The sequence below is a fragment of the Monodon monoceros genome, unplaced genomic scaffold (genome assembly GCF_005190385.1).
Source record: "Monodon monoceros isolate NGI ecotype Baffin Bay Population unplaced genomic scaffold, NGI_Narwhal_1 Super_Scaffold_22, whole genome shotgun sequence".
Classification (NCBI taxonomy): Eukaryota; Metazoa; Chordata; class Mammalia; order Artiodactyla; family Monodontidae; genus Monodon; species Monodon monoceros.
This window is the reverse complement of record NW_021703779.1, coordinates 98727362-98753784: the sequence shown is the minus strand read 5'-3', so window position 1 is coordinate 98753784 and position 26423 is coordinate 98727362. Positions and strand designations below refer to the sequence as shown.

The 26423-nt window shown below is 36.7% G+C and overlaps 1 protein-coding gene across 4 annotated transcripts in view; it reads left to right on the top strand.

Annotated features, from left to right (window-relative positions):
* The window catches only part of KLHL13 (kelch like family member 13), a 189567-nt gene that overhangs the window by 113955 nt on the left and 49189 nt on the right, over positions 1-26423 (top strand). Inside the window, exon 1 of one of the 4 annotated variants that reach the window (XM_029241228.1) lies at positions 14733-15099. The exons of 2 other annotated variants lie outside the window; for them this stretch is intronic. In XM_029241228.1, the coding sequence (XP_029097061.1) occupies positions 15020-15099 (80 nt within the window). In that variant the 5' untranslated portion in view covers positions 14733-15019. Of the gene's footprint in view, positions 1-14732; positions 15720-26423 lie in introns of those variants that run through there. One more of the 4 variants, XM_029241227.1, reaches the window with a different exon arrangement.

The following is a 26423-nucleotide window of genomic DNA, read 5'->3' as shown; positions in this document are numbered from 1 at the left end:
CCCGTGAGCCTCAACTACTGAGCCCGTGTGCTGCAACTACTGGAGCCCGCGCACGTAGAGCCCGTGCTCCACAACAAGAGAAGCCACCGCAATAAGAAGCCCGTGCACCGCAATGAAGAGTAGCCCCTGCTCCCCGCAACTAGAGAAAGCCTGCACGCAGCAACGAAGACCCCATGCAGCCAAAAATAAATAAATAAAAATAAATAAAATCTATGGTACCATTGATACGTAGTTTTAAAACATTCTTCCAAAGACCCAGTGGATTAAATCATTTTTATGTCCCCTAAATACTGCCCTTTTTTGAAGATTTCTTGAGAAAAGTGTGGCACACATCCAAAATCACATTCTTCCATTTTTTTCTGTATTTGAATTTTTTCCTTACAAGTTAGTGGAAAGGAAAAGTGGTCAGTTTTTGCACTCAATAAACAAGAAGGTGTAGATAGATAGATTTTATCTAGGGCATTTTTAAGTCATTGAGAGAATATTTTAAAGTATTAACTACTTTTTGAAATTATTGGCAGAATCCTCTTAACCCACTTTAACATAAAGTGCTTGAAGAAGATGAAAAGATTTTTTATTGGCAAATGAAAGAAAGCACCATGGTTTTTGCATCGTTGCATAAATGTAAGAAATTATGTATACATAAAAGGGATGAGACAAAGCTGAATGCTAAACGCCAACTTCAACGAGAGCTTGTCTGTTTGACACTGAGCATAATGGGGTGTGGTTCCACAGCAAGAGAACACTAAATATTTACACCCCAGCACACGTTTCTCTGGTAAAGCTTCTTATCCTAGATTAATCTCCCAGCTAACACTATTATCCCTTTTTTAACAACCCCCTTCTTACACTTGGATTTTCTCCCTTAATTCTTCATGAGATTCTGAACCTTCTGGATCCAATCCCCTGTCCTCACTCTCCCATCTATTTCTGTGGTCTTCATGAATGCTTTTTGTTTACGGTATGGACCTTCAGGTGAATTCTCTTGTTTTACTGCAAGTAGTAAAGCAACAATAACAGCTCCCCCACCCCCAACTCTTTTCTTCCAAAGATCACAGCTCCATCATTTAGCTATTCTGTTGGTATCCATTTCTTATCAATTCTCTGGAGGTTTTGAACCAGAGCTGTGATATATACAGCCAACAATGTTGCATAGTAATGCAGAGTTGCTGCCCAATCCAGATCTAGTTCTCTTACATCCATATTCTTTGCTTTTTAGGCTTGAGAGTGATGAAGAAAGTTAGTGAGATTAGTGTGTACCGTGAAGTCTGGGGAGGTTTACTTTCTTAGGCCACTTACCCTCATGCTCTGGCTTTTGCCTCAGTGTCTTTTCCTTGCCATCTTGCTTCACTTTATAAAGTGTCAGAAAAGTTCCTTGAACATTGTGTGCATTATGTGCTTTAGGAAGAATGCATAGTATGGTCCATGTGATGGAGGAACATTTATAAACTGTAGACTCAGATTACCATGGAAGACATCACAGAAAAGAATGCAATTTGAGTTGGGTCTAGAGGGATGAATGGAGTTTAGAAAAGTGGACCGGGGAAGGGTTTTCTTGCAGGAGGACCTCTGGAGCAAAGGAGAGGAAGAACAAAGCGGGCTTGTGAGGTATAGAATGGGAAGTTGGTGTTAGGAGATACTAGGCTGTGAATTAGAAGAGTAGATTGGCCGGCTCGTCTTGAGTTTTGCGTGTTGGGCGTAGTTGTTTAATTCCTTGAGTGATCCACTCTTTCAAGAAATGGCTTCTCATAGCTCATAGGATAAAATCTAAACCTCTTTGCTGGCACATAAGGTCTTCTGTGATATGGTTCTGTGTATCTTAAAACCCACTCCCCTCAACACCATGCACCTGAAGCTCCTTCCATTTGTACTGAAGACTTTCCTGACTCTCCAACATGTTGTAATCCTCAAACCTGTGTGTGTCTCTGCACAGACTTTTTTTCTGGAGTCCACCTGGTGAATGCCTCATTCTTCAGCCTCAGTTGCAGCACTAATTTCATTGTTCCTCTGCTGCTGTAGAATCCTGGGCTTATGCTGCTAAAACTTCTACACCATATTTTGTGCTATCAGAGTACATGTTTGCTTCCCTCACTCAACTAGAAGCTTCCTGAAAGCACGGGATTGTGTCTTATTCACCATGTCATCCATATCACCTAACAGAGTACCTACCTAATGTGTAGCAAGTTCTTGACGGATATTTGTTGAATAAAATATTTTCGGCACATTTAATTTACGCCATGTATAGTTGTATTTTAAGAGAGTCATCTAGAAGCAATGTGATTGCTAGATTAAAGATGGGAGATGCAGAGAGGCCAGTTATATGCATTTTTTGGGAAATAGTTCATTTGTTAAAAAACAAAGAAACAGTAGGGGTTAGATTCCTGGAAAATTGATAAAGAATAAAGGATAGGAGTTATTGGTTGGCTACTAGGGACTGGGAGAGGGAAGAGTTAAAGCTAATAAAGATTTAAGGTAATATGACAAATATCAGGACAGTGACCCTTGAAAAAATAAGATCAACATGTTTGGGTTTTTTTTCTCAGTCAGATCTCCTGGTGTTAGTATTTGTCTCACCCCACCTCTGCTCTGAAGATGAACGCACTGTTCTTGTTCAGTTTACTGTAACTAAGCTCGAGATTCATGTGGTTCTGATCTTCATATCGGATCGGGAGTTAAGATAAGAAATGTAAATAGTTCAACCACGCTGACTACAATTTCCTACCGAGGGAAGGTGTGCGGTGCATAGGTTTTGAATACATAAAGCTTGTTTCTGCTTTTGGGAGCTACAACTGTGAAGTGTTATACCAGGCAGATGCACTGGGGTGCGCTACTATGTAGAGGAGCCTAGCTGTGCATCACAGCTCTCAACTTTAAAACTCCAGAGAATTTGATGAGAGAGGGATCCACAAGAACATGACAAATGATGAGAGTTCAAACCTTAAGAGAAAAATGGGCTTATTGGTAAGAGAACTTCTTTTTCTTTATTTACTGCTGTTACTTATTCATTAAAATGGCAAGCCTGTTGTTTTCATATGTGGCTGTGAAACGGTGTTCAAAAATCAATTTTATATGTATTGTAGAATTCAGGAGACATATTGGTAACCATGGAAAAATCATAGGAAGCATGTGTAAAGCTTGATTTTTAAAAAAACATCACTAGGGAAATTTTACTTTATTTCAGACTATGGTATAGATTTATTTATATAGCTTAAATGTAATACAGGTTAAGAAATATATATTTTTTAAAAGTTAAAATAAAGAATAGTGACTTGTGTGAAGATACATAATTTCACTCAGTTACCAGAAGGTGGCACACCAGATTCTTCTTAAATACACAAAAGAAAGGAATAATATTAATAGGAATATAAAATAATCTGTATTTAAAGATACTTTAATGTATTTTTAAGCCAAAAATATATATAATTGTTATTTGCTTGGTGAGGTTTATTGCTAAGATATGACAAATATGAATTTAACCCATTGTAGCTTTTTATGATTCAAAAATAATTTTTGTGTGTATAGTAAAAGTAGACTTTGAAATAGTATTGCCATTAAGGAGAAGCTGTTTTGAATTTATCATTTAAAAAAAATACTTGCTACCTACCTTTTGCATAACAAGTCATTAGATGTAGAATAACATTCTGGATAAGGTTTCTGCCAAGGTCTTTTTAAAGATACTATTAGACTATGACTAATTTAGTTGTGACTTTAATAATGCAATAGTGCTTGTGAGATGACCCAGAAAAATACCAAATCTGTTTATTTTGAAGAAAAAGTTAGACAAAGGTAATGATTAGTAATGTTTACTTTCTCTAAGCTAATAGCAACATAAATGAAATAAATGTAAATAAATTGAATTTTGTGTTAGAGCTCCTCAAACACCTGCCAGCATACTTTAATGTTTTAAGCGTGTTGACAGCATATACTGCAGTGCTTCTGTAGTAGTCTCTATTTTTAAAACTGCATTCCTGAGGCAGTACCAGAAGTATGTCTGTTCATCGTTGCCTTTTGTATTAGCCCAAAGGAGTTAGGTATATGACAGAACTTCACAAAAACAAAATCTTCTCGTTAGGAAACAATACACCTATTTATATGTTTTTATTAATTACAAGCAGTATGAAAATAAGAAAATGTAGTAAATGAACCTAGAAGAACATTAGCCATCTGTTCTCTGAAAGCTTGTGCCATTTGCTTTCTGGTTTTTATGGCAAAACAGTATATCAGCAAAGAATTGAACTTTAGGCTTAAAAAGCTAGAAAATGACAAAGCATTCCAAGGCTGAGTATATATTTACTGGAAAAGTGTTTCCTTGTGTCCAGATTTGTCTAGTTTAGTCTTTTAGATCAGCTGCCAATAAATGTTGTATTCACTGTCAATCTTTATTCCAGACTTTCTGAAACATTAAGAGAGTGTAGATAAAAACAAATAGAATCTTATGGTTTGCTAGTTAAGGGTTTTTTTAAAAGTTAATTCACATATTTTTAAATTGTTCTGTGTAGTCTTAACTGTTCAGGATTTATAAATATGGTTTATTAATTTATAGCTAAAATATTTGCAGAGTATGCTTTGAAAATTTTGAACTGCATACAATAAAGCCACAATTAACCAGATTTTTTTTTTTTTTTTTTTGCACTCCACTTTCAGGAGACGGAGGCAATTATCTTTAAAACAAGCCGATTTCAAGGATATATTCAAAAAATCAACTTCAGGGTATGTCTAAGGGTCTGCATTTTCTTCTACCTTTTTGTCAATGAGAATTTATTTTCATAAAAAAGACCCTGAGGTACTAGAAGCCATTCAGTCATCAAAGAAACTTTCAATAACGTCTAGGGTACTGTGTTTATTAAGACAAAAAAAGAAATTATTTCATCAGAGAAATACCACACATCATTGTATTGTGCTTTATATTTTCCAATGTGCTTTCGCAAACACAAGTTCAGTTGGTTCTCATCACACTGCTGTGAGTCTGGCATCTTCCCTATTTTACGGAGGATAACACGAGAGGTTACAAGTTTGTGGCAGAGCTACAAGCAGATCACACGTGCCCAGCTCTGTCCTCTTCGGCACCCTTCCTCATTGAAAAAGTTTAAAACAAGTCTTTAACTTCTACCCTGTATTGCACAATCAGTGTAACTCATACTACCTCTGTTTCCTAATTGCTGTACTTCACAGTTTCCCACTTTGCATGTGTCTGTTTGTCCGCCTCCAAATCTGTCCGCCAGCTGGAGACCTTGCTTTCAGACTCTCCCAGACCTGGAAGGGTCTGGAGAGTGGGAGGGCAAGATAATAGCCATGGACAGTGGGGACAGACAACGATTGGTGAGCAGCCAATGCTGATACGCTGAGGAAGGCCAGGCACTGAGACAGAAAACAGAACCTCATTCTGACCGGGGTCATCCTGAGTGAGGGTGGGCCACCTTGACTTTTAAAGCAGGGTTTCTCCAAGTTGAGTAGACCAGGCTTGCAAATCAGCTGGAGTCCTTGTTTAACATACAGAGTACTGCTTCTCACTTCCAGACTTGTACATGTTCAGTATTCAGCCCAGATGATTCTTAGGCATGCTGAAGTTGGAGAGCTTCAAGGTGTAGGACGTTTTGGATGGACCTACAGTCTGTCATTCAGAGTGAAGTAAGTCCGAAAGAGAAAATATCGTATATTAATGCATATATATGGAATCTAAAATTTAAAAAAAAAGGTTCTGAAGAGCCTAGGGGCAGGACAGGAATAAAGACACAGACATAGAGAATGGACTTGAGAACACGGGGAGGGGGAAGGGTAAGCTGGGACGAAGTGAGAGAGTGGCGTGGACACATATACACTACCAAATGTAAAATAGATAGAGGGAGACGCAAGAGGGAGGGGATATGACGGATGTATGTATATGTATAGCTGATTCACTTTGTTATACAGCAGAAGCTAACACAACATTGTAAAGCAACTATACTCCAATAAAGATGTTTAAAAAAAAAAGGTATAGGACTTTTCTCTTGGTATACATCGGAAGGTAAAGAAGAGCCCCTTTTCTCTTGGTAGCATCCAAGTTCCATGTCGAGGCCTATGGGGGCGGGAGTCAGGCAGGGGTGAGGAATGACAGCTGTTGCTTGCACACCTTGCTATATCTCCGTTGGAGGCATATCACAATAGATGTTGTGCATTATGGTGACTGCGAGGTATTTTAAATAGGTTTGTATTCGTTTTCGACTTGAGGAAGATAAAGAGCAGAAACATTGCCCCCAAAAGGTGAAAAACAAGTGACTTTTAATATTTTTAAGAGTTAACCTATCCCAGTTGTTTTCAATTTAATTTTTAATTTTTAAAAACACTAGGCTATCTAGGATTCTGGATGGTTAAGGCTTAACGGCAGCAATATATTTATGCTTACTCATGTTTCATATGTGAATACGCAGTCGGCCCGATTAGATTTTAAGGGATTTGTGGCTGGGGAACATGTGTTCTGTTGTATACTTGTAACATCTAGCAAAGTCATCACTTCTCGGTACTCACTGATGATTGAGCGAATTCAGCTCGCACGTCTTCTCTACAGGTTTTGGTCTTGGCATAGTGAGTGGATTGATTTTGGTGTTTGTGAAGTTCAAGGAGTCTATCTTACACTGTCAGGAACGGCTAATATACTACAGAGGCCTCAGTATAAACAAATGCATTTTAGTTGACAAATGCAAAAACGTGGTCCTAATTAATCAATTGGCTAATGCTTGTTCCCTGTTTAGAGTATCAGTTTAAGCTCCATCTTGCTGCTTCTTCACCCTTTTTGGAATACAAGTTATGTTGGTCTGTACTTTACAGATCTGAATCTCAAAAACTGTTGATTCTGGAAATCCCTAAACACAAATGTTTTTGTTTACTGGCTGGACAGCATCAAACCAAGTGGCCAGACCCTGTAGTGGAAGACATAAAAATGCTCAACAGTGTCTCTGACTTAGGTCAAGCTGAATAAGGAATGAATGAATAAATATATGCTAGCTAAAGATGTATTTTACTCAAGTGTTGTATACCTTCAGAATTCCATGAGAAATAACTGATTATTGAAAACATATATTTGATTTTGAAGACGTGAAGTGGTTCTGAACTACTGGTTGAAGTAGACAGACTTAGAAAGGCAGTCAGGAACCCCAAATTTAAATTGCATCTAGCTAAAACCTAGGGTCAGCCTAGAAGATGAATTCTGTTTTCCTGAAGTCTGTTCTTCATTCCCTCATGTCAGAATCACATTTACTTTATAGTAGTACAACATGAGATAAAGGAAAAGAAAGGATTTCCCCCACTGGACAACCATTGCATCCAAGTAATGAAGTTAGACATAAATCTAAAACAATGCTGTTGTTAGTTTGTAACACATGAACACTTTATATAACATGAGTTAATGATGTCTTCCATCATAGGATTTTCATAATTGCTAAATATGTTTTTGAGGCATAGCAATTTTTAATTGCACACTAGCTTCTGTAATTTAGACTTGCTACCATATATTTGGCATCTTGCAGTATAAATGTTTCTATACCTCCCTCCCTGCCTTTCTTTTAAGAAAAAAGCCTTTAGGGAGTTCCCTGGTAGCCTAGTTGTTAGGATTCTGGGCTTTCACTGCCGTGGCCCAGGTTCAACCCTGGTCTGGAAACTGAGATCCCGCAAGCCACGCAGCACGGCCAAAAAAAAAAAAAAAAAACTTTAGAATTTAAGATTACCCATGAGAAGAACTCTAAATTAGAGAATGAGAAGGTTCTCAAAATACTCATGAAAATAGAGGTATTGAACTGTTTGCTAAGTCTCTTTAATACCACCATAGTAGGCAGATATCGTAACTCTAAATTATACCTTTAAGGAAACTATTGGTCCCCATGTTATGGCAGTGGGTCACAAGGTTCAAGTTCGAAGTTGAGCCTTTTTTGGACTTTAAGATATTTAAAACAAAATTAAAGCAATTGCATATAAAGGGCCTTTTTCATGGAAAATTTAAGTAGTGTGGTATAATCTCAGTGAGTCATTAGGATTAGCTTTTCACGAAAGTGTTTTCTTCTGGTTAGCAAAATATTATTGTGATTACCCTAAGTATTTGTAACCAAGATTTACAAATACTCAGGGAGAAGAGGTGGAACGACTTAGCTAATCGCCTAGATCTCAGTTTTGCCTGTAACGTTTATGGTGCGCATGTGAATGTTATAATAACTCTTTAGATAAAAGGATATAAATACGATTTTTTCAAGATAGTAGCGTTATTTCATTAATTTTAATTGGGATATTGAGGAAAATGTCTTATTCTAAAGGTCTTTCAGCAACTCACATTTTTGTAAAAAATATAGGTATTACTGAAAGAATGTATAACATAGGAAATGTTGACTTTCTTTAACTGGCATGCTTTTGAGACTTAGGATTGTGGTGTGCTTATTATTTTAAAAAGTTTTTCAACCATTATAGATAAACATTATTAGAAATTATTTACTCTTATCAACATAGTTCATAATTTACAAAAATTAAGATTGTAATATTGCTTATTACTTTGTCTTCGTGCACAGTTTGTAGTGTTGCTTCTATAGTTGATGCCACAAAGTAGTGAAACTATTTGAAGAGCTTTATATGCATATAATTTTTAGTCAGTAGAGCCATATTCTTAACTTTTCTTTTGAGTAACACTGCACATTTTAAATAGATTTTTATTTTGATAAGTTTGCAGACTTATCAAACAAACACATCAGAAACTCTAACAATAGTTTGGCTATTTTATTTACCAAATGTAATTTAAGGAGATACTTAGGAAGTTGTTGAGAGACAACTAAACAGTTAAATTATTATTATTTGAGGTGAGAGCAGAGATTTTTCCTTAGAGCAATCCATCATCACTGTCAGTGACGCCTTTATTTTACTTAAGGAAGTATGTGTTCTGGGTGATTTTCTTCAACATATGCTTATTTTTAACAAGACAATGTGTATGTTTAATTTTTTTTCTTTTTAAGGACTTTATAGCCTAAAATTATCAAATTAACAAATGGATATTCCTTTTACTTTGAACTCTGCTTTTAGTCATAGCAGAATCAATAACAGCATTTTTTAAACTTTTCAGGATATATCCTGGCTTCAGTACACAGTTCTTGTTTAACCACTACTCTGCTTATAAAAATCTCGCTTCCAGTCTACTCAACAAATACTTACTGAGTGCTTTCCCATGTGCCAGGAATAGTGATCAATTACGAAGATAAAGATTCAGGGATTCCTTCTTGAAGGAGGAGCATGAGTTTGGGGAAGGCATCTCAGGCAGACAAAGAAGCAAAGCTGGAGCACGGGGGTGTCCTAACAGCAGGCCTCTTATTGGAGCCCTGGATACATTATCCTTATTTGATGATCATAAACTGTCTCTTTAAATGGCTTTTTTCAACAATTTAAAAATGGTAATGCAAAATCATGTATATAGATAGTATGTATGTGAAAATCATTGATTTCCACCATTACCCCTCCCAATACACCCAAACAATTTGATTTGGGGTTTAAGGCATTTTTTAATACACGGGAATACTTAAGAATTAATTTAGGTTATGCATGTCAAAGATGTATGAAGACTTACTTGGGCATATGGATTTGGGAATCATGTGAATGAAGAACTCAAGGGTAGCCCCCCCCCCAAAAATAAAAAGCCATAAAGAATATAGATACTGCAGAAAACGAAAAGAAGAAGGAAGGGCAAGGACTTCTGAATTTCCCATTCAGTGCAAATCCTTTTTTCAGCGTAGTGAGATTAAGGGTAGTCAGAATCTGTGGATCATTGGGTCCCCAACAGCTGGATCTCTCTTGTTGCCTGCTCAGTCCTTTCTACACCAACTCCCATCTTAGCCTCATAAACTCATTCATCTGACCCCCAGTTTTAAAAGGTGCTACATAAACATCAGGAACCACTACCATTCTGGCTTTCCATTCTCCCTCCAGCCAGTCCATTACCTTCCTCACCCTTACTTTTTTTCTCCTTTGTTCCCCTTACCTTATCAGCTTACTAGCTCCTCTTATTGCTGTTCTATACCTGACTCCCCCAAAGCAAACAAAGAAACAAACAAACGTTTAGTACCCATATTTTCCTTTGGAAATGTTAAAGATCAGAAGAGTATTTCCCTTCACATTACTTATGCCATCATGGCCTGAGGAATTCTCTGTGCATACACACACACATGTGCGTATGTGCCTGCACAAGTGTGTTTTTCTACTTGTTTGTATTGTGAAGGAGATAGGTCCTACAGTAATCCAAGGCACAGTCATGGTTACAATAATCTATGTAACTTCTTTGTGGGACCGTAAGAGTCCACACAGTTCCGTTAAGGAAATTGATTTGTGAGAAGGTGCTTATAAAAGATGAAATAATGACTTTCCAAAGCAGCTGTCTTTGAGAAATGTCTAGGATTTTCCATTTTGATCTTAGCAAGGCGACATATCAGAGTATCTAGTAAGAAATTTTTAATGTATTTGATACTCAATTTCCTAAAACAAATCAAAAGGAGACACACACACACCTAAGTATATATAGCCATTCGCGTGAACAGTTCTATTTCCTGTAATGAGGAGCCCTGAATGTATTAAGAATTGTGCTCTGTTGTCTAGAAGTTAACTTTTTGTAAGCTTTAAAGGGTTTAACAGTCTTACTTGGTTGCCATCCAAGTACTTTTACTGATTGGTAGAATATAAACAGAGCACACGATTTGGCATGATCTACAGTCTTGTCTGAGCAACAGGAATAACATGGATCTCCCAGATTAGTCTGAAGGGACATTGTCAGGACTCCAGAAGATTACACAGTGCCTGCTCATACAAACGATGGTTAACGCTATTATTCTTCAGTTGTACTTACCACGGGATTAAGCAAAACTTGCAAGAAAAAGGTAGGTTAGTTCTTAGGGAATATTGGGAAAATATGGAGAAAGGTCAGATATGTGACATATTAGTCAATTCATTTCACGAGATGGTGGTACTGGAGACAAACTGTAGCAGTCAGTAAGCAAATTAAACTTTCATATAAAGTCATTTAGAAACATTTACATTGAGAAAAAAATTAGGCTCTTGGCTATATATTTCACTTTTCTCTCATACTATGACTGGCTTGATTTTTACTCACCGTTTTCTCCCTGATCATTCTTAAACACCTTCTGGAATTAAGATTTTGGAAATGGTCTTTCTGCACACGTTTGTATTTTTGGTGTTCCTTTCCCATGTCTGTCTTTGAGTGTACATATAATTGGAGGAATAAATAACTCTTTGTAGTTCTTTTGAATACATTGAGACATTTGTAGAATGTGGTTCACTTCATATGGAAACAAACATCTTCTGGAACTGTCTCATTGAGAAGAAAGGACAGTAGGGATTCTAGAGCAGGAGTCCTAGACTAGGAGATGGAATTTGGTTCCTAGTTCCAGTTCTGCTACTAGCTAGTAGTGTGACAAGTTAACTTCTCTGGGCTTCAGTTTTTTCATCTATACAATGAGGGTACTGGCAAGATGATTTGTAAAAGTTCTACAAACCTTCTCTTTCTACTTTGGGAACCAGGGAATTCTGTGTTGTAAGATTTGGCCAAGAATGACTGCTTTCATGGCCTTGGCCAAGTCCCAACATTGTTCTTTATTACATCTCTGAAATACGCATTCACAGGTATTTTTGAGTGATTGACGTTCATACAATGTTTTGAAGAGCTTTTGTGCATGTTGTCTTTCTATCCCATTTTATGCAGTTGTCCATAATAGAAACCAAGTGTTCTGTAAATGAAATCAGTGTTTCCTGTGATGTGAACGAGGGCTTTTGACATTTCCCAGTCTAAATATTTTTTTAAATTAATTAATTAATTAACTTGTTTATTTTTGGCTGTGTTGGGTCTTCATTGCTGCACGTGGGCTTTCTCTAGTTGCGGCGAGCAGGGGCTACTACTCTTGGTTGCAGTGCGCAGGCCTCTCATTGTGGCGGCTTCTCTTGTTGCGGAGCATGGGCTCTAGGCGTGCAGGCTTCAGTAGTTGCAGCACGCGGGCTCAGTAGTTGTGGCTCGTGGGCTCTAGAGCACAGGCTCAGTAGTTGTGGCGCACGGGCTTAGTTGCTCTGTGACATGTGGGATCTTCCCGGACCGGGGCTCGAACCCGTGTCCCCTGCATTGGCAGGCGGATTCTTAACCACTGCGCCACCAGGGAGGTTCCCCCCAGTCTAAATATTAAAGTAGTGGGACCACTGAGCTTGCATAAAATTATATTTAAAATATATATTTAATCATTTTCTTCCTTTCACTCTGTAGGTGAAAACATTTTTAGTTCTGGAATGTAATGGTAATTACACTCCGTAGTTGCTACTAGAGTCGCCATCAGGGTAGTAAAATCTGATTAATTTGGACTCTGCTAATTTGTAATTGGGGTGATTTTACCTGGCTGAAGTTTATTTCTAAACGACGTATGAGGAATGGTGTTGTTAAGCAATTTAATAGTGTAAAGTATATTTCATGGACTATATTTCTAGTTAAGGGAATTATTTTTAAAGCCTTTGGCATATTGGTTGTTTGCTCATGAGAGAGAATTACAAATGACTTCTGGCAATTTATTAAATCAAAAGAAATGAATATAAATAAATGCTCATCATCAGATATAATGCTTTTCGGGTTTTGGGGTCTTTAAGAGTGTTTAGGATGGGTGGAAGAAAGCAGTCTTTCTTTTCACTTTGAACAAATATTACAACCGTTGGAGTGCTACAGAAACAGGTTCTGAACATTAAGTCTAAGAGATGATTTGGTGGTATTGGTTGATTTCTTTGGAGCCGAATGAGATTAGACCAAGAATATGTTGGTTTTTTGAATCAGTTGATTGCTCATAGTAGAATAATAACTTGAGAACCTTTGCAGTAAAGTGATCTTCGCCTGTTTTGGGAGGTTACCCTCTTGGAAATTTGGAAAACTCTACATTCACCCTATTTCCCCCTCATAAATATTGAGTAGTCTTCACAGATAAAGACTCAAAACACTTAACTACCTTGGTTTTACATAGCTTTGGGGGTCTTTGTTCTCAGAAGGAGAAGTTACATTTGCAATTACTACTTCGTAATATTTTCATAAGCTGGAAAGTGATTGAAGTTTCTCTCTAAAATTGCTCCATATAGCTAATTTGTAGCTGTTTTATATTTTTAAATGTTTGAGAATGCTTCAGGGCTTTGGAATGAGACATTCCAAACTTGCTTGATGAGTGTGTGTGTGTGTGTGTGCGCACGCGTGCGCGCGTGTGTGTATTGCGTGTGTTTTCCTTCTTGGGGTTTCCAACAAGTTACCACTGCCAATTGTACCTAGGACCTTTTTGCTCCTTAACTATTAAGATTATTATACAAATCCTTCTAATGTAAAATATTGACTACAGTTTATTTGTATTAGTGGCACTTTTAAAAAACTTTTAAAATGTATTTTGGCCACTAAGATATTGATAAATATTCCTTTCTCTGATTCCTTTGAAGACTTCTGTGAGACAGTTTTTGACGGGGGGTACCGAAAAGAGTTGGAAATATCATTTAACCCTTTAAGTTGCTTGACTGAGTTTTTGTGCAGTGTTTTTGTGTCTGATAGATTGAATAAAAATTATTTGTGAGGTAGTGATGGCTGAGACCTATTTAGTATTTAATAAAGTTTATGCATTACTGGTCAATGTTTCAAAATAAGCTTTCTCTCCTTAGGTATGTATGCGTGAATGTATATACTACGTATACATATATGTTGGATTTCATAGGAAAATACATTGTTGAATGTTGATGTGTTCTTGAAGGTACTTGTGATTACCTTAGGTGATTTCACGCTGTATTCTGGTATATGAAATTACGTATTTTGCAATTTTTGAAAGCAGTGTCTTTCTTACAGAAATAATTACCTGTGCTTTTTGAATACAAATGAGAAAGGCTCTTAGGGACTAAATCTCAATCTTTCAAAAACTGGGAATCGTTTGGAAAGAGCATATGAAAGCCAGCTACTTAAGTTGGAAGCACAAGCTTATTGTTTGAATATAAACTTGAAAGTAAATATGAGCTTTTCATCACTGCGACGAGTTTTTAAAAAGGTAGCGGCTTTCATGTCAATGGCGGTCCTCCTTTATTAAGCTTGCATTTGATGAAGATGGGTAATTCGGTTTTTAGGTAGAAGGTGGAAGGATGCATTGAGGGTAGATATTTAGTGATGGCGACTTGCCTACATCAGAAATAAAATTCTTCAACCTGAAAATAAAGAATTCAGCATAATACCGGTTTATCCTATTTTCACTTCTTTGAATTGTGTAGAAAGTGTGTGAGTTTGGTGCTTTAAACAGAAACTTGAAACACCCAGTCGCGTTCTGGGCATTTACAACGCTATTTTCTGGCAGTATTTTAAAACAATACAGATGAAGCCTCTATTTGCCGTTACTTTCGTGAAATACGTCAACCTCCCTTTGATGGCAGCTTGAATTTTTGATCCTCCTTGTCAGTTACTAACCCCTAGAGGTTACCGGACCCGCCGCTGAGCTCTGGAATGGTCCCTGCTGGACACCTGCTTGGTGTCTCTCCTCTAGGCAATTTGTGAGCTGTTTGGGGGCGGGGGAGGCGTGAAGGAGGGTGAAGCGGAGGGAAAGGGGGAGAGAAGAAGGGGGGAGGGCAGCACTGAATTAGATTGTTGATAGCGTCCCTCCGAGGACTGCTATTAAGAGCACGCTATTCTGTACTTCTCTGCTGCAGAAGACAGAGTGATATTCGTGTTAGCACACGGCATGTTGTAAATGTATGAGATTTTTGCTCATCCTGGCTTGGAAATAAGAATAGGGAAAAGAGAGCAACTTGAATCAGAAGCTACTAGAAGAGCGTGCAGAGTTCTGCAGCAGTTTATATTTGTTCTTACATTTTGCCTTCTTCTAACTGGAAAACAGAGAGACTGGCATTTTTTTTAAACGGGCTCTTCCCATAATGGCATTCTTGTATTGTGTGGCCAGAGCTTGCACAGGAGGAAAGCAGGCTGCCGAATTTAGTCACTGATCTCTATTAGCTGTGGCCTAAGGCTATGCTGAGGTTTATATCCCATTTGTATTGTTGCAGCTCAAAAGAAGAATGTTCAGAGGATGACAAGTGTATTCTGAGTAGGTATGTTGTTTCATTTTCATATGAAACCCGTCTATTTTTTTTTTTCCTGCTACTATTGGTCAGAAATCAGGTTAATAGGTGCAGAATATATTGCAGTGCTGCAGTATCCCTGTTAAGGTAGAACAATGGTAATGCAAGCTTAAAATAATACCAAAAAAAAAAAAAAAAAAACCACCCCAAACCCTAGCCGCTTTTATCAAATAAAGCTGCATTGTGTGGTATGCACAGTGCAGTCTTTTCAAAAAAAATATACTGCAGTCAACGCTTTCCTAACGAGGTGGCACTATTGTTGAGTTCGAACGATAGAATCATCATTTGCTTTAGGGGACAGGAGGATTTAAAGGAGGTACCTTGCAGCCCTATTTTACAGATTGGAAGCATCGGTTTAAGGGCACTGGCAGAATCGTTTGCTTGTTCTCCGCGGCAGCCACTGCTGTGTCAGTACAGTGTGGAATGGAAGTCATAGTTGGTAGTCTGTTATGGAAACGCTGTTTACTGTTATTGTAGTACCGTGGTGACAACATGCCATTGAAATGGAAAACGAGCTCTCCTGCTATCTGGAAATTCCCAGTTCCTGTGCTTAAAACATCCAGGTCAACTCCACTTTCTCCAGCATACATGTAAGTGAGAGAAAATAGGATATTAAAGTGGGATTTCATTCATGAATCAACCTTGTGACAAAAGGGGGTAGAAAATCCCAAACAGCAACATCCAAAACCCCACAAGATTAAAAACCTCAAGCTTGCTTACATTTAAATATATTGGCATGCCCACATTTTACCATTGTTTTGTTCTTCTAGGAGTTTATGTTTCTTTTCATTTAAAGTGCCTAATGGTAATGTAATTACTAAGATGAAAGTCTAGAGGTATATCTAAGGAATTGCATAAGGATAAACTTTTACATTGGTTGGATGTTTTGAATTTTTGTGTATCTGAAATACTTAAGACGACTTCTTTTGTGTAATGGCACAAAAACGCTTATGATTGATGTGTTAAATATGGAAATGCTTTCTATAATTTTTTGATGAATTTGAAACATTCAGAGTTAACACATTGATCAGAAAATGAGTCTTTTAATGAGGACTTGATACTTGAGTTGTGTATGAACATTAATAAGTTTGATATTATATCTTTCTCAGTTTTATAATTCGAGTTCTGAAGTATAAGTTTGAATTTGTGCAAATTATAGTTCTATGAGTAGTTATTTATATACATGGAGTTGAAAAGTGTATTATACAAATATCTATTTTTGAAATTTATTTTAAGTAAATATGTACTGAAGTATATTGGGACGTCTTTCTAGAATTTTTGAAAATCTTATTTTTTAAATTTGCAAAGTGTTGCTTTAAAAACAAAATCTGGGAGATATAATAAAATACTCTTTTAAAGTATTGTCTGTGATCTTTTTTTAGTAGAGGAAGGAGTGAGGGAAAGCTGGACTTTTTTTTATTAAATAATTGTACGAGAAAAGCTTTTGAGTGAAAGTCTGTCTTAACTGTAAGTGTTCCCTTTAAAATATTTTTCAGTAGGACAGATGTGGAAAATTCTTCCCACTTTAGGTCCATTGTGTGTTTAGAAATCTGGTGAGTTGCCATTTTATTACTTAGTTTTTGTTTTATATGAGGTTCAGATGCACAGTGGTATCTCTCTGGTTCTTTGAAAGGCTTTCAGCTGCTGAGGAAGTGTGCTTGTGCTCTCAGTCCAAAAGAAGCAATTCCCGGGAAAGCGAGGAAAAATGAGGACATTTCAGAGTTGAATCCTGTCATCATTTCATTTTCAGATTATTTTTTCTATTCCTTCTTAGAGATGCTTCAGGTTATTTTATCTGGGTGTTAAACTCTGTTTCCTATAAAGTTAAAAATTTAGGTTATATTTGTAAAAGAAAAAAGAAAAAATTCAGCTCTGTTTGTTTCTCAAAAGCTGCATTTGTCAAAAGTGCAAATTAATGGAGGTGACAAGTTAATGGAGCTCCTTCAAATAATTCGAGAAAATGAGATGTGCCTGTTGACTTTATATATCTTAGCTGGTGAGAAATGACCAAAGATTTACCAAAAGCAACTCCATCATCAAAACAAAACATACACACCCCAAACTAAAATCAATAGGTTACAATTAATAATGGTTACTGATGATTCTAGTATTCCTACTGCATTTTACTGTCCAAAAGATCCAATTTGTAGCCCCCGTTGCAGCTGATTTGCTACTTTTTAGAGATGATTGAAAAATACTTACATTTTTTTAATCCATACTAGCCACAAGCTCAGATACAGCTTAATACAACATCTTTAATGAACCACTTTCTTTCTTTTAAGTCCTCACCTCTTTGACCTGGTGATACGAGTGAATTGATTTAGATGAGAGAAGCCAGAAAATGTCATAGATCTTGCACGTTGGCATTGAGTGTTGGTAGTACACATATGTAGAATGGAAAAGTATATTTGAGGAGCTGGTGTTAGTCTGGACTATTTTGACATTGTGATGGTCTGTATTGTTAAATTGGCCTTAACTTATTTTTTTAATAAATAAATTAATATGAGGTTTAAAATATTATGTAAATATACACAGAGAATATATGTTAAATATAGGAAAAGAAGACTAGCTTGGGGAGTTTAAATCAAGTTTTAAATAAATTGTTTCGTTTTTGACTGATTTAGAGTTCATTGCCTTGCTGGGCCAGAAATAAAAATACCACGTTTAACATGTTGTTCTCATCAGTGCTTCCTTATATTCCATAGCACTTCTACACACGGATGATATTTAAGTTGAGCATATTTTTCACTTAAAAATTGTAAAGAGTAAGTTAGAATCCTGGGTCAAGTAACATCATGTTTGCTCTCGTGGTCGGTTGGGTTGGCAAACATAGATTAGGTGGCTACTTGTGTCTTTTGGGTCTAAAGTCTTTGCATTGAAATGGAGCAGTTAAATTCTGACTCTCTGATAGATTGTGATATTTTAGGATTTACCTGTAAAATTACGTATAAACATTAAAAATACTATCTTGAATATAGAATTCTTCCCAGTTAATATAAGCATCTTTTGGTATATTTGCTTGTATTGGTTTGTAATGTTTTATCGTTATTTACTGTGATTTGTCGAATACATATTACATGATTTTCATTGATGACTTGGGTGCTTTTTCAAAGACTGAAATTTCAATATAAAATATTTTTGCTTGTAGTAGAAATGTATTGTAGTAATGGAGCAAATATGGAGAAATATAAAGGTTCCTTATGGTTTCTTTCTAAACTCAATGTAGGTGCTGCTGGCTAGAACTCTTCCATTGATGCTGGTGATATAGGGCAGTGCTGCTATCCACTAGTGAAAGCTAGAATAGAGAATGTTTTACTTACTGCAAACACTGAACAGAAAAGCTTTCTTTTCCTTGTGGATTTAAAGTCCAAGTTGGCTTGCTTTCTGCTTGTTTAGAACCTGAACGTGAGTTAAAACCTTTCCATATTTTCAAGACTTATTGATGATAAAGACAATGTTTATGATAATATTAAGGAAAATAGTTTCTTATATAGCATAAAGTGCTTTTCAAACTGTGTTAAAATATGATTTGGGAAGAGTGGAGTATCATAAAGACAAAAGATTTGGGAAAATAATCCTTTGGCCTCCAGATAGCTTGATTACCAAATATTATTTAGTCTTTATTAGGTAGAGTCTCCCTTCAGCTTCAGTTTTGAACACTTGCACGGGTGATGTGCCATCCATGTGGAATTCTGAAGGGACTGTCTTGATCGAAATCTGAGTGATGTGTTTGTGTTACACTCTGTTCAGCAGAAGGTTGAAGTTCAACCTTAGCCTGAAGGAGTATCTCCTGGTCAGTGTAAGCTAAATTAGTAGACTCTGCTCCTGACAGGTGTGAACCATGTAAATTAACCTGTCAATTTGCCTAAATTAATAAAGCTGAAAGGGCAGTCGCTTCTAAGTGGTTTTCTGGTGTTTTGGTATTCATTGTTTTCAGGCAGTAGATGATTCCTTCAGGCTGATGTTATAGGGTTAATGTACTGTCAGATTCCAAGGACACACTGAAATAGAACAGAATTAGCGTTAGCTATCTTTTTATCTTTCTTCACAAGCGGTTAAGTCTTGCTAATAATGGTGTGGCCACAAGGAGGAAGACAATAGGTAAGAAATAACCAGCACAATGTTACAGTGAATCATAGCAAGCCAGACAATGGGTGTAGAATGAGTGTTAGTGAATTAGACTTGTCCTCTCTTAGCCAATACACTTGTATTCAGTTAGCATCCTGTTTACAACTATTTTGTTGACTATGTAAAATATATTTTAGAGTAAGTGCCAATAGCACTGACTTTTATAGAAATCATTTTCTATCATTTTATCATTGAGATTCAGTATCTAGATTTCCCTAGAAAAAATGGTGCTTTATTTAATTGTCAATAATTTGTCTAGATTTAGTCATACTATATAAATGTTCCTTGTTTGTGGGTGATTCAAAGGACAGTGAAAATTAAAACATGCACTTTCTAAATTTGACATGTTTTCTATCCCCTAAGATTGTCTTTTTTCTAATTTAGTGAATAAAATACAACCTTGAAAATAAAATAAAACAAAACCTTAGGTATCCTTTTCATCTAGCAAAATACTTCCCAAGTTGATATTCTCAAATTAGAAAAGAATATAATTAGTTAGACATTTTCACAATTAGTGTATACATAAACTTTTGTTTGTGTCTGCTTAATTTGTTTTTTTTACAACATATGCTCAATCTAACAAAATTATGTGGAAAAATAACACAAATAACACAGAGCAATTTAGCGCTCATCTGTAACTCTTGTAGCATGTTTCTTGTGAATTTCCATTGTCTGAACTTGCAGAAGGGCTAGCTTAACACTTATTAATGGAAACTCATAGAGATAAAAGTGACCTTAGATGTCATTTAGAGAATCCAAATCCCCTTTAAAGCAGGAATCCTTCCTGTGACAGCTCTGAAAGATGCTGATGCACGTTCTCCTTGATCACTGTCAGTGACAAAGAGCTCACTACCTCCCCAAGCCAGCACCTTTCATTCGTGGACAGCTCTTCCATGCATTGAGCAATATCAATTCCTCTTATCTTTCATCTCCTATTCCTAGTGTGGCCTTCTGGAGCTACGGAGAAAAATATTATTATTATTATTATTTCCTCCATAACGTACAAGCCTGGAAATCTTCTTTCTTTAACCATTACTCATGTGACATGTTTTCCAGACTCTTCACTCTGCTGGTTGTGCCTCACCCAGATAGTTTTTTTGTGTTAAACTTTATACTTTATGCTCCCCACATGGTCCGACTAGAAGAGACCTCTCTCCTTTCGTACAGGCGTTTTGCTTATCTTAAAGAGCCTGCGATTATATTATTTTTTAATCATAGCATTCACCCTGAACCACAGTGACTCAGAGTTTACAAACTTCTATTCGGAGGTTTACGACTAGATTGCTTGTTCCTCCTAGTCAGCGTTTATTCTCTTGGCTACTTCAGATCTTCGAGTCTGAGGAATTCTGGCATGTGCAAATGAAATTAAAATTTTGTTTTAAAGCCTATTGTATGTGTCTTTAAAAAGATCTCTTAAAACCATTGAATGTATCTGAGGAATATTGCACACAAGAAACTTACAAGACAGAAAGCTAGTATTTCGGATGCTTTCAGCAATTTCCAAGAATTTTACTTGTCGAAAATTTATCTAGATTCATTGTTTTTTTATGCCTAAGTGAGTGTTACTTCCAAGTACCCCTCAAAGCATTTCCCCAGAGGGAAGAGAGACGGAAATGCAAATCTTTCACCATCATGCGAAGTCTGGAGTTACTAAGAACTCTAAGGATTCCAGACATTCTGCTTGAAATTTAGAATATTTAGATGAGACCTAAATAGGGCCAAGTTAGGGGGAGGGAAAAGAAAGAAGGAAGAGATAGGCAAGTATTTGTATTAATGACCGTATTACTTGTAAAGAGTCAAGAATTATAAGCGCTGTGCATGCCGATATTTTAAATTGAAATAGCAGCCACAGTGTATTACTTTATCTCCTCAAGGCCAAGAAAGAGGTGGTATAAACGTGAGATTCTTAGGGAATCAGTACATAAAGAAGTTACTGAGCAATCCACTTTTGAAAGAGCTCAGTTCTTTTTCAGTCACCTTGTATATTGAGTTTATAATATTCAGAAGTTACTGCCTGTTATGCGCCAGGCATAACTCTGCTGGGTATTATGGATATAGTCCTTGCAGCTATTCAAAATGACTAGACTTTATCTTCTATCCTATCTTTATTTATAAACAATTAAACTGCTTGATTTATTTTGCTCCTGTGAAAATTCTAAACCAAGACAACCAGTTTAAATAACATTCTTGTTTACTGTGCTTGCATTATTGATAATGGATTTAATGGCAATAAAAATACTACAGAGGAGAAATGTATCTGGGCTCACTGAGGAGATATGAATTGGATATAGATCTCAGATTTTAAAGTGCATATTCCTGTTGTGGTGATCATTTCGCAATATATACAAATATCAAATCATTATGTTGTACACCTGAAACTAATACAATGTATGTCAGTTATACTCCAATATTTAAACAAAGAAAAAAAGAGAAAGTACATATTCCATAAGATGGAAAATGATGCAATTTACATTTAAACTTGATAGTCACTTTTTTAAACAAGAAAAATGGAGTGCCATTCTTTAAGTTGGACAGGGCTTAGGTGCTTTATAGCACACAAGTGTATATATTTTTACCTTACAAGCATCAACAGTTTGATCCCAGACTATATGATGTAATCTTAGAGAAAAATAAAATTATATTATGTTTCCAATTATAGTAAAATATTTTCACTGGCATGACTTACTATGATGAGGGTATATGTTGTTTTTAACCCAATTTTGCGACACTTATGGTATGGTAAGACAGGAGCATGCCCAACTCGTTGGACAATTCTTCTTATGATATGGTTCAGTGGAGAAATGAAATAACACGTTTCCATAAGAAAAATGTAACTAAAAACAACTTTCAGAATTCTTGAATCTAGCCTATACAACAGATACTGTAAATTTCATGTGAAACATATTTATTTGCAATTTTCAAAAATGTCCTGGTTTAACATAGTTAAATGTAATACAATTTATTGAGTGCTACTATAAAAGTGCAAAGCACTGTGTGAAAACTTCCCCAATTTTGCTGTATGGGGAGACACTGCTTTGGGAAAGATTCCCGGTGTTCTCCTTACTTGTTGCAAGTAGTAATAAATCCTTCCCTCACTGGAAAAAAAAAGTGCCAAGCACTTTGGAAGCCGCCTCCCAAACACTCTATGAGGGTAAGTCTTTTCCCTGTTTTACTCTAAGGGCACAGTGGTTCCGAGAAGTTAATTAACTTGCTCAATGTTACACTTCAAGTAAGAGGTGAAGTGAAAATTCAAACGCAGTTCTGCTTGATTTCAATGATCTTGACTCCTCTAATGCCTTTTTCTTTTTATAGACTCTTGCTACTTTCGTGCCATCTACTAATTAGGAAATATCTCACTAGAATTCGAAGAACAAAGGAGTATGACAGATGAGATAAACTTTTTTGAATTGGGTGGTGGTACAGGGAGAAGTTAGCTTTACTTTGTGGTACTGTCAAGTGGTGAAGTTGCAGGAAAATACTGGGGCAATTATCTTTACTTACTGATACGATACTGGGATTAACCTCATTGTTTCCTATTTCTTTCGAACCTTCGTTGGCCAACCACCTTTTCTCCCCCCAGTAATTAGCTGCCATTGACTGGAGCAGATGTGCTCTGTTTATCACAGTCCTAGGGTACTAACCAGTCAGCATGTTTAGTACTTTCTTGTGGACATGATTGTCCCATTGCTTGATTGTGTGCAGGCACTGAGAAAAACCTCCATGTATGAGTTTTCTATTGCTGCCATAACAAATTGCTGCAAGCTAATGGCTTAAAACGTCACAAATTTATTGTGTTATAGTTTTTTAGGTCAGAAGTCTGGTATGGGTCTCACTGGGCTAAAATCACGGTGTTGGTGGAGCTGTGTTTGCTTCTGAGGCTCTAGGGGAGACTGCATTTCCTTCTCGTTTGGATCATTGACAGAATTCAGTTCTTTGCAGTTGTAGAACCACCAAGGTCCTTATCTTCTTGCTGGCTGTAAGGCAACAGTTGATCTCAGCTTCTAGAGGCCACCAGCATTCCTTGGCTTCTGGCTCCCTTTCTCCATCTTCAGCGCCAGCAACGGCAGGAGTCTTTTTCACATCTCTCTCTCTCTGACCCACTCTTCTGCCTTTCTCTTCCACCTTTAAGGACTTAACGTGATTAGATTGGAAGGTGCAGGGGCTCGATTGAGTTTTTGATTTAAAAGCCTTGAATACTGTATTTTAAAACAGTGAGGTTTTGAGAATGAAACATTGTGAGAATGATACATTAGAGAGGCAAGCTCATTTGAGTGTTCGTGGACAACTGGGTTAAACTAGTGCCTTTGCCATCGCTCTGTCCTTCCTCTCTCCCCCTCCTCTCCCCCCCCCCCCTCCCCCCCCCCCCCTCCCCCCCCCCCACTTGAAAGTCTCTCACTGAAGTTATTTCTACAAATTTTAAAAGACCTTTGCTCATTTACAGCTTGCCCTGTAACATCTTCTATTTTCACTCTTTGTTTCTCTGGTTTCAAAACTATAGTGCTTTTCACTGATCAGTGAGATCAGAACATGATATCTTAAAAAGAGCATAAGTATCTTATTCAGGATTCTTGGACTCTAAGAGCTGGGAGGAACCTTAGAAATCATTCTTTGTCATACCATTGTACCTTGAAAGAGAATGTGATATTTAAGTCTGGTCACTTTTCCTCCATCTGTGTACATTCACATTTGATGAGTTAACTCAGTCTTAATTTATATTTCCTTTTTATTATTTTATCCCATTTCATCAATTGTATTACAAACTAATGTTAAAAACCAGTTTACAACAAAAACTTCGACTAGATTTCTCTTTATACATGTGATCACACCAGAGAGTTTTCTCTTGTCCTACACTGAACTGTGTTCCTAATTAACTCACAGTTCGACCTGGCTTTAGTTTGGGTGGATCTACAAAATACTTTGAAATAGAGTTTTGAAAAGTATATGGATGTTTTAGGTTGTAAGTAGATTATCCAATAGATAATCCCTTAGCATCACTAAACTGAAGTGATTTTCATTCATTATGAGCACTTTCTCTCAAAGGATGTGCATATGTAATCATTTCTGAATGATTCACAGCTAAACAAAAGTTCATGAAACTGGAACCAAAATTTTCGTCTAAAGTAGACCAGTGACCTGGCTCATTAGCATATTTTTCATAAGCATATTGCTGAAGTATATAGATAGATGCAATTAGAGACTTTTCTGTCAAATGATGTGATCCACCATCATATGTTTGGCTTTCTTTCATATAATTATAATTGCAGATTTTATATATATATATATATATATATATATATATATTTTTTTTTTGGCTGTGTTGGGTCTTCGTTGCTGCGTGCGGGCTTCTCATTGCAGTGGCTTCTCTTGTTGCGGAGCACGGGCTCTAGGCTCATGGGCTTCGGTAATTGTGGCTCACAGGCTCTAGAGCGCAGGCTCAGTAGTTGTGGCTCACGGGCTTAGTTGCTCCGCGGCATATGGGATCTTCCCAGACCAGGACTTGAGCCTGTGTCCCCTGCATTGGCAGGTGGATTCTTAACCACTGCGCCACCAGGGAAGCCCGCAGATTATATTTTTGAATAGTGGATATTATTTGATTGCTGATGCAGCCTTGCAGATAGCCTGATCTGGGATGAATAATCCTTTAAAATAAAATAGCAGTAAGGAAAGTCGATGTTATTTATTTATTTATTTATTTTGGCACTTATATGCTAAATATGAACTGATACACTTCTGTACCAGGGAGCAAAGTTTGCAATTAGTTTAGTTACTGTGGTTTATATGAATTATGCAACATGGTATTTGTTAGTAGATGATGCTGAGAATTTATTATTATTTTTATATCATTTAGTCCTTTGGAAAGTAATTATTTCTTTCACTGTGATCTCTTTGCAAGCAAGTATCCCGCCTACTCTTTTTACATATCTCCTAGTGCAGTGGCTGGCACATAGCAGGTGTTCAGATGTTGAGTTGATGAATGAAGTTTTTAAAATTTATTTATTTATTTATGGCTACACCATGCAGCATGTGGGATCTTAGTTCCCCGACCAGGGGTCGAATGCAGGCCCCCTGCTTTGGAAGTATGGAGTCTTAACCATTGGACCGCTGGGGAAATCCCCAATGAATGAATCTAGAGAGAGTAGTTTTTAGGTCTGTAGCCTTGTGCAAATTATTTCACTCAAAGTGTGTTGCATTTCTTCATTTCATATATAGAGGAATATAATAAATTACAGTCTTGTTAGAGAGTAAGTTACAGCTATCTTTCCTGCGAAAAGAACTAATCCAAAATCCTGATTCTGTTCCTTGCTTGCCGATAAGTACCATGATGCTGGCACCGACTGAAAGTAATTTTAATAGAAGCAATTTACCAGTGACCAGAAAACTTTAGTCATGGTTCATCAAATTGTAATTTGATAAAGAAAGTAAGATTATAATCTCTTCCAAGAGAGCAACTACTCTTAAAGTTAAGAGTTATTTGACTTATTTTCACATGTCCTTTACCACGAGGGGAAAGCTATTTTAGACAAATTTCTGTTTTAAAACTAGTATGTTTGTACTTAATTGATAATGTGTTTTCTGTGTATAGTTTGAAAACAAGAATGGCTGACTAGGATAAAAGGAAATCTGAGTAGGGTTTAGGAAAAATAAATTTTAAATTAGTACTCAAATAAATGATCCACATTTACTTATGTTCTGAATTGTTTTATACTTAAAAAGGCTAAACCCGGGGCCACGGCAGTGAAAGCGTTGAGTCCTAACCACTGGACCACCAGGGAACTCCCAGCAGATATTCAATTTAAATTAACTAAGTTTTCCTCCTATCAGAAATATTTTAAATAAATGCTTTTACACATTGCTTGGTTAACAATAGGACAAAAAGGCATAGCAGTTACTAATGTATGAAAACAACATATTCTAAGGCAAAACAACTGATAGTGTGTGAATAAATTTGGATTTTTATTTATTCTCAAATCATTAAATATATATTTACTTTGAATTATTTGCCAGAATGTGCAACTAGTTAAGGAGGGCTAGTCCAAGAAGCCTTGAATGCAAGAGCGTAGGATATGGCTTTTGTTCAGCAAGCAGAGAGGAGTGATTGAATACTGCTCTTGGAAAACTGTCTCCACTAGTGAAGGGGCTTCTAGTGTGTGGAAACCTTTCCTCCT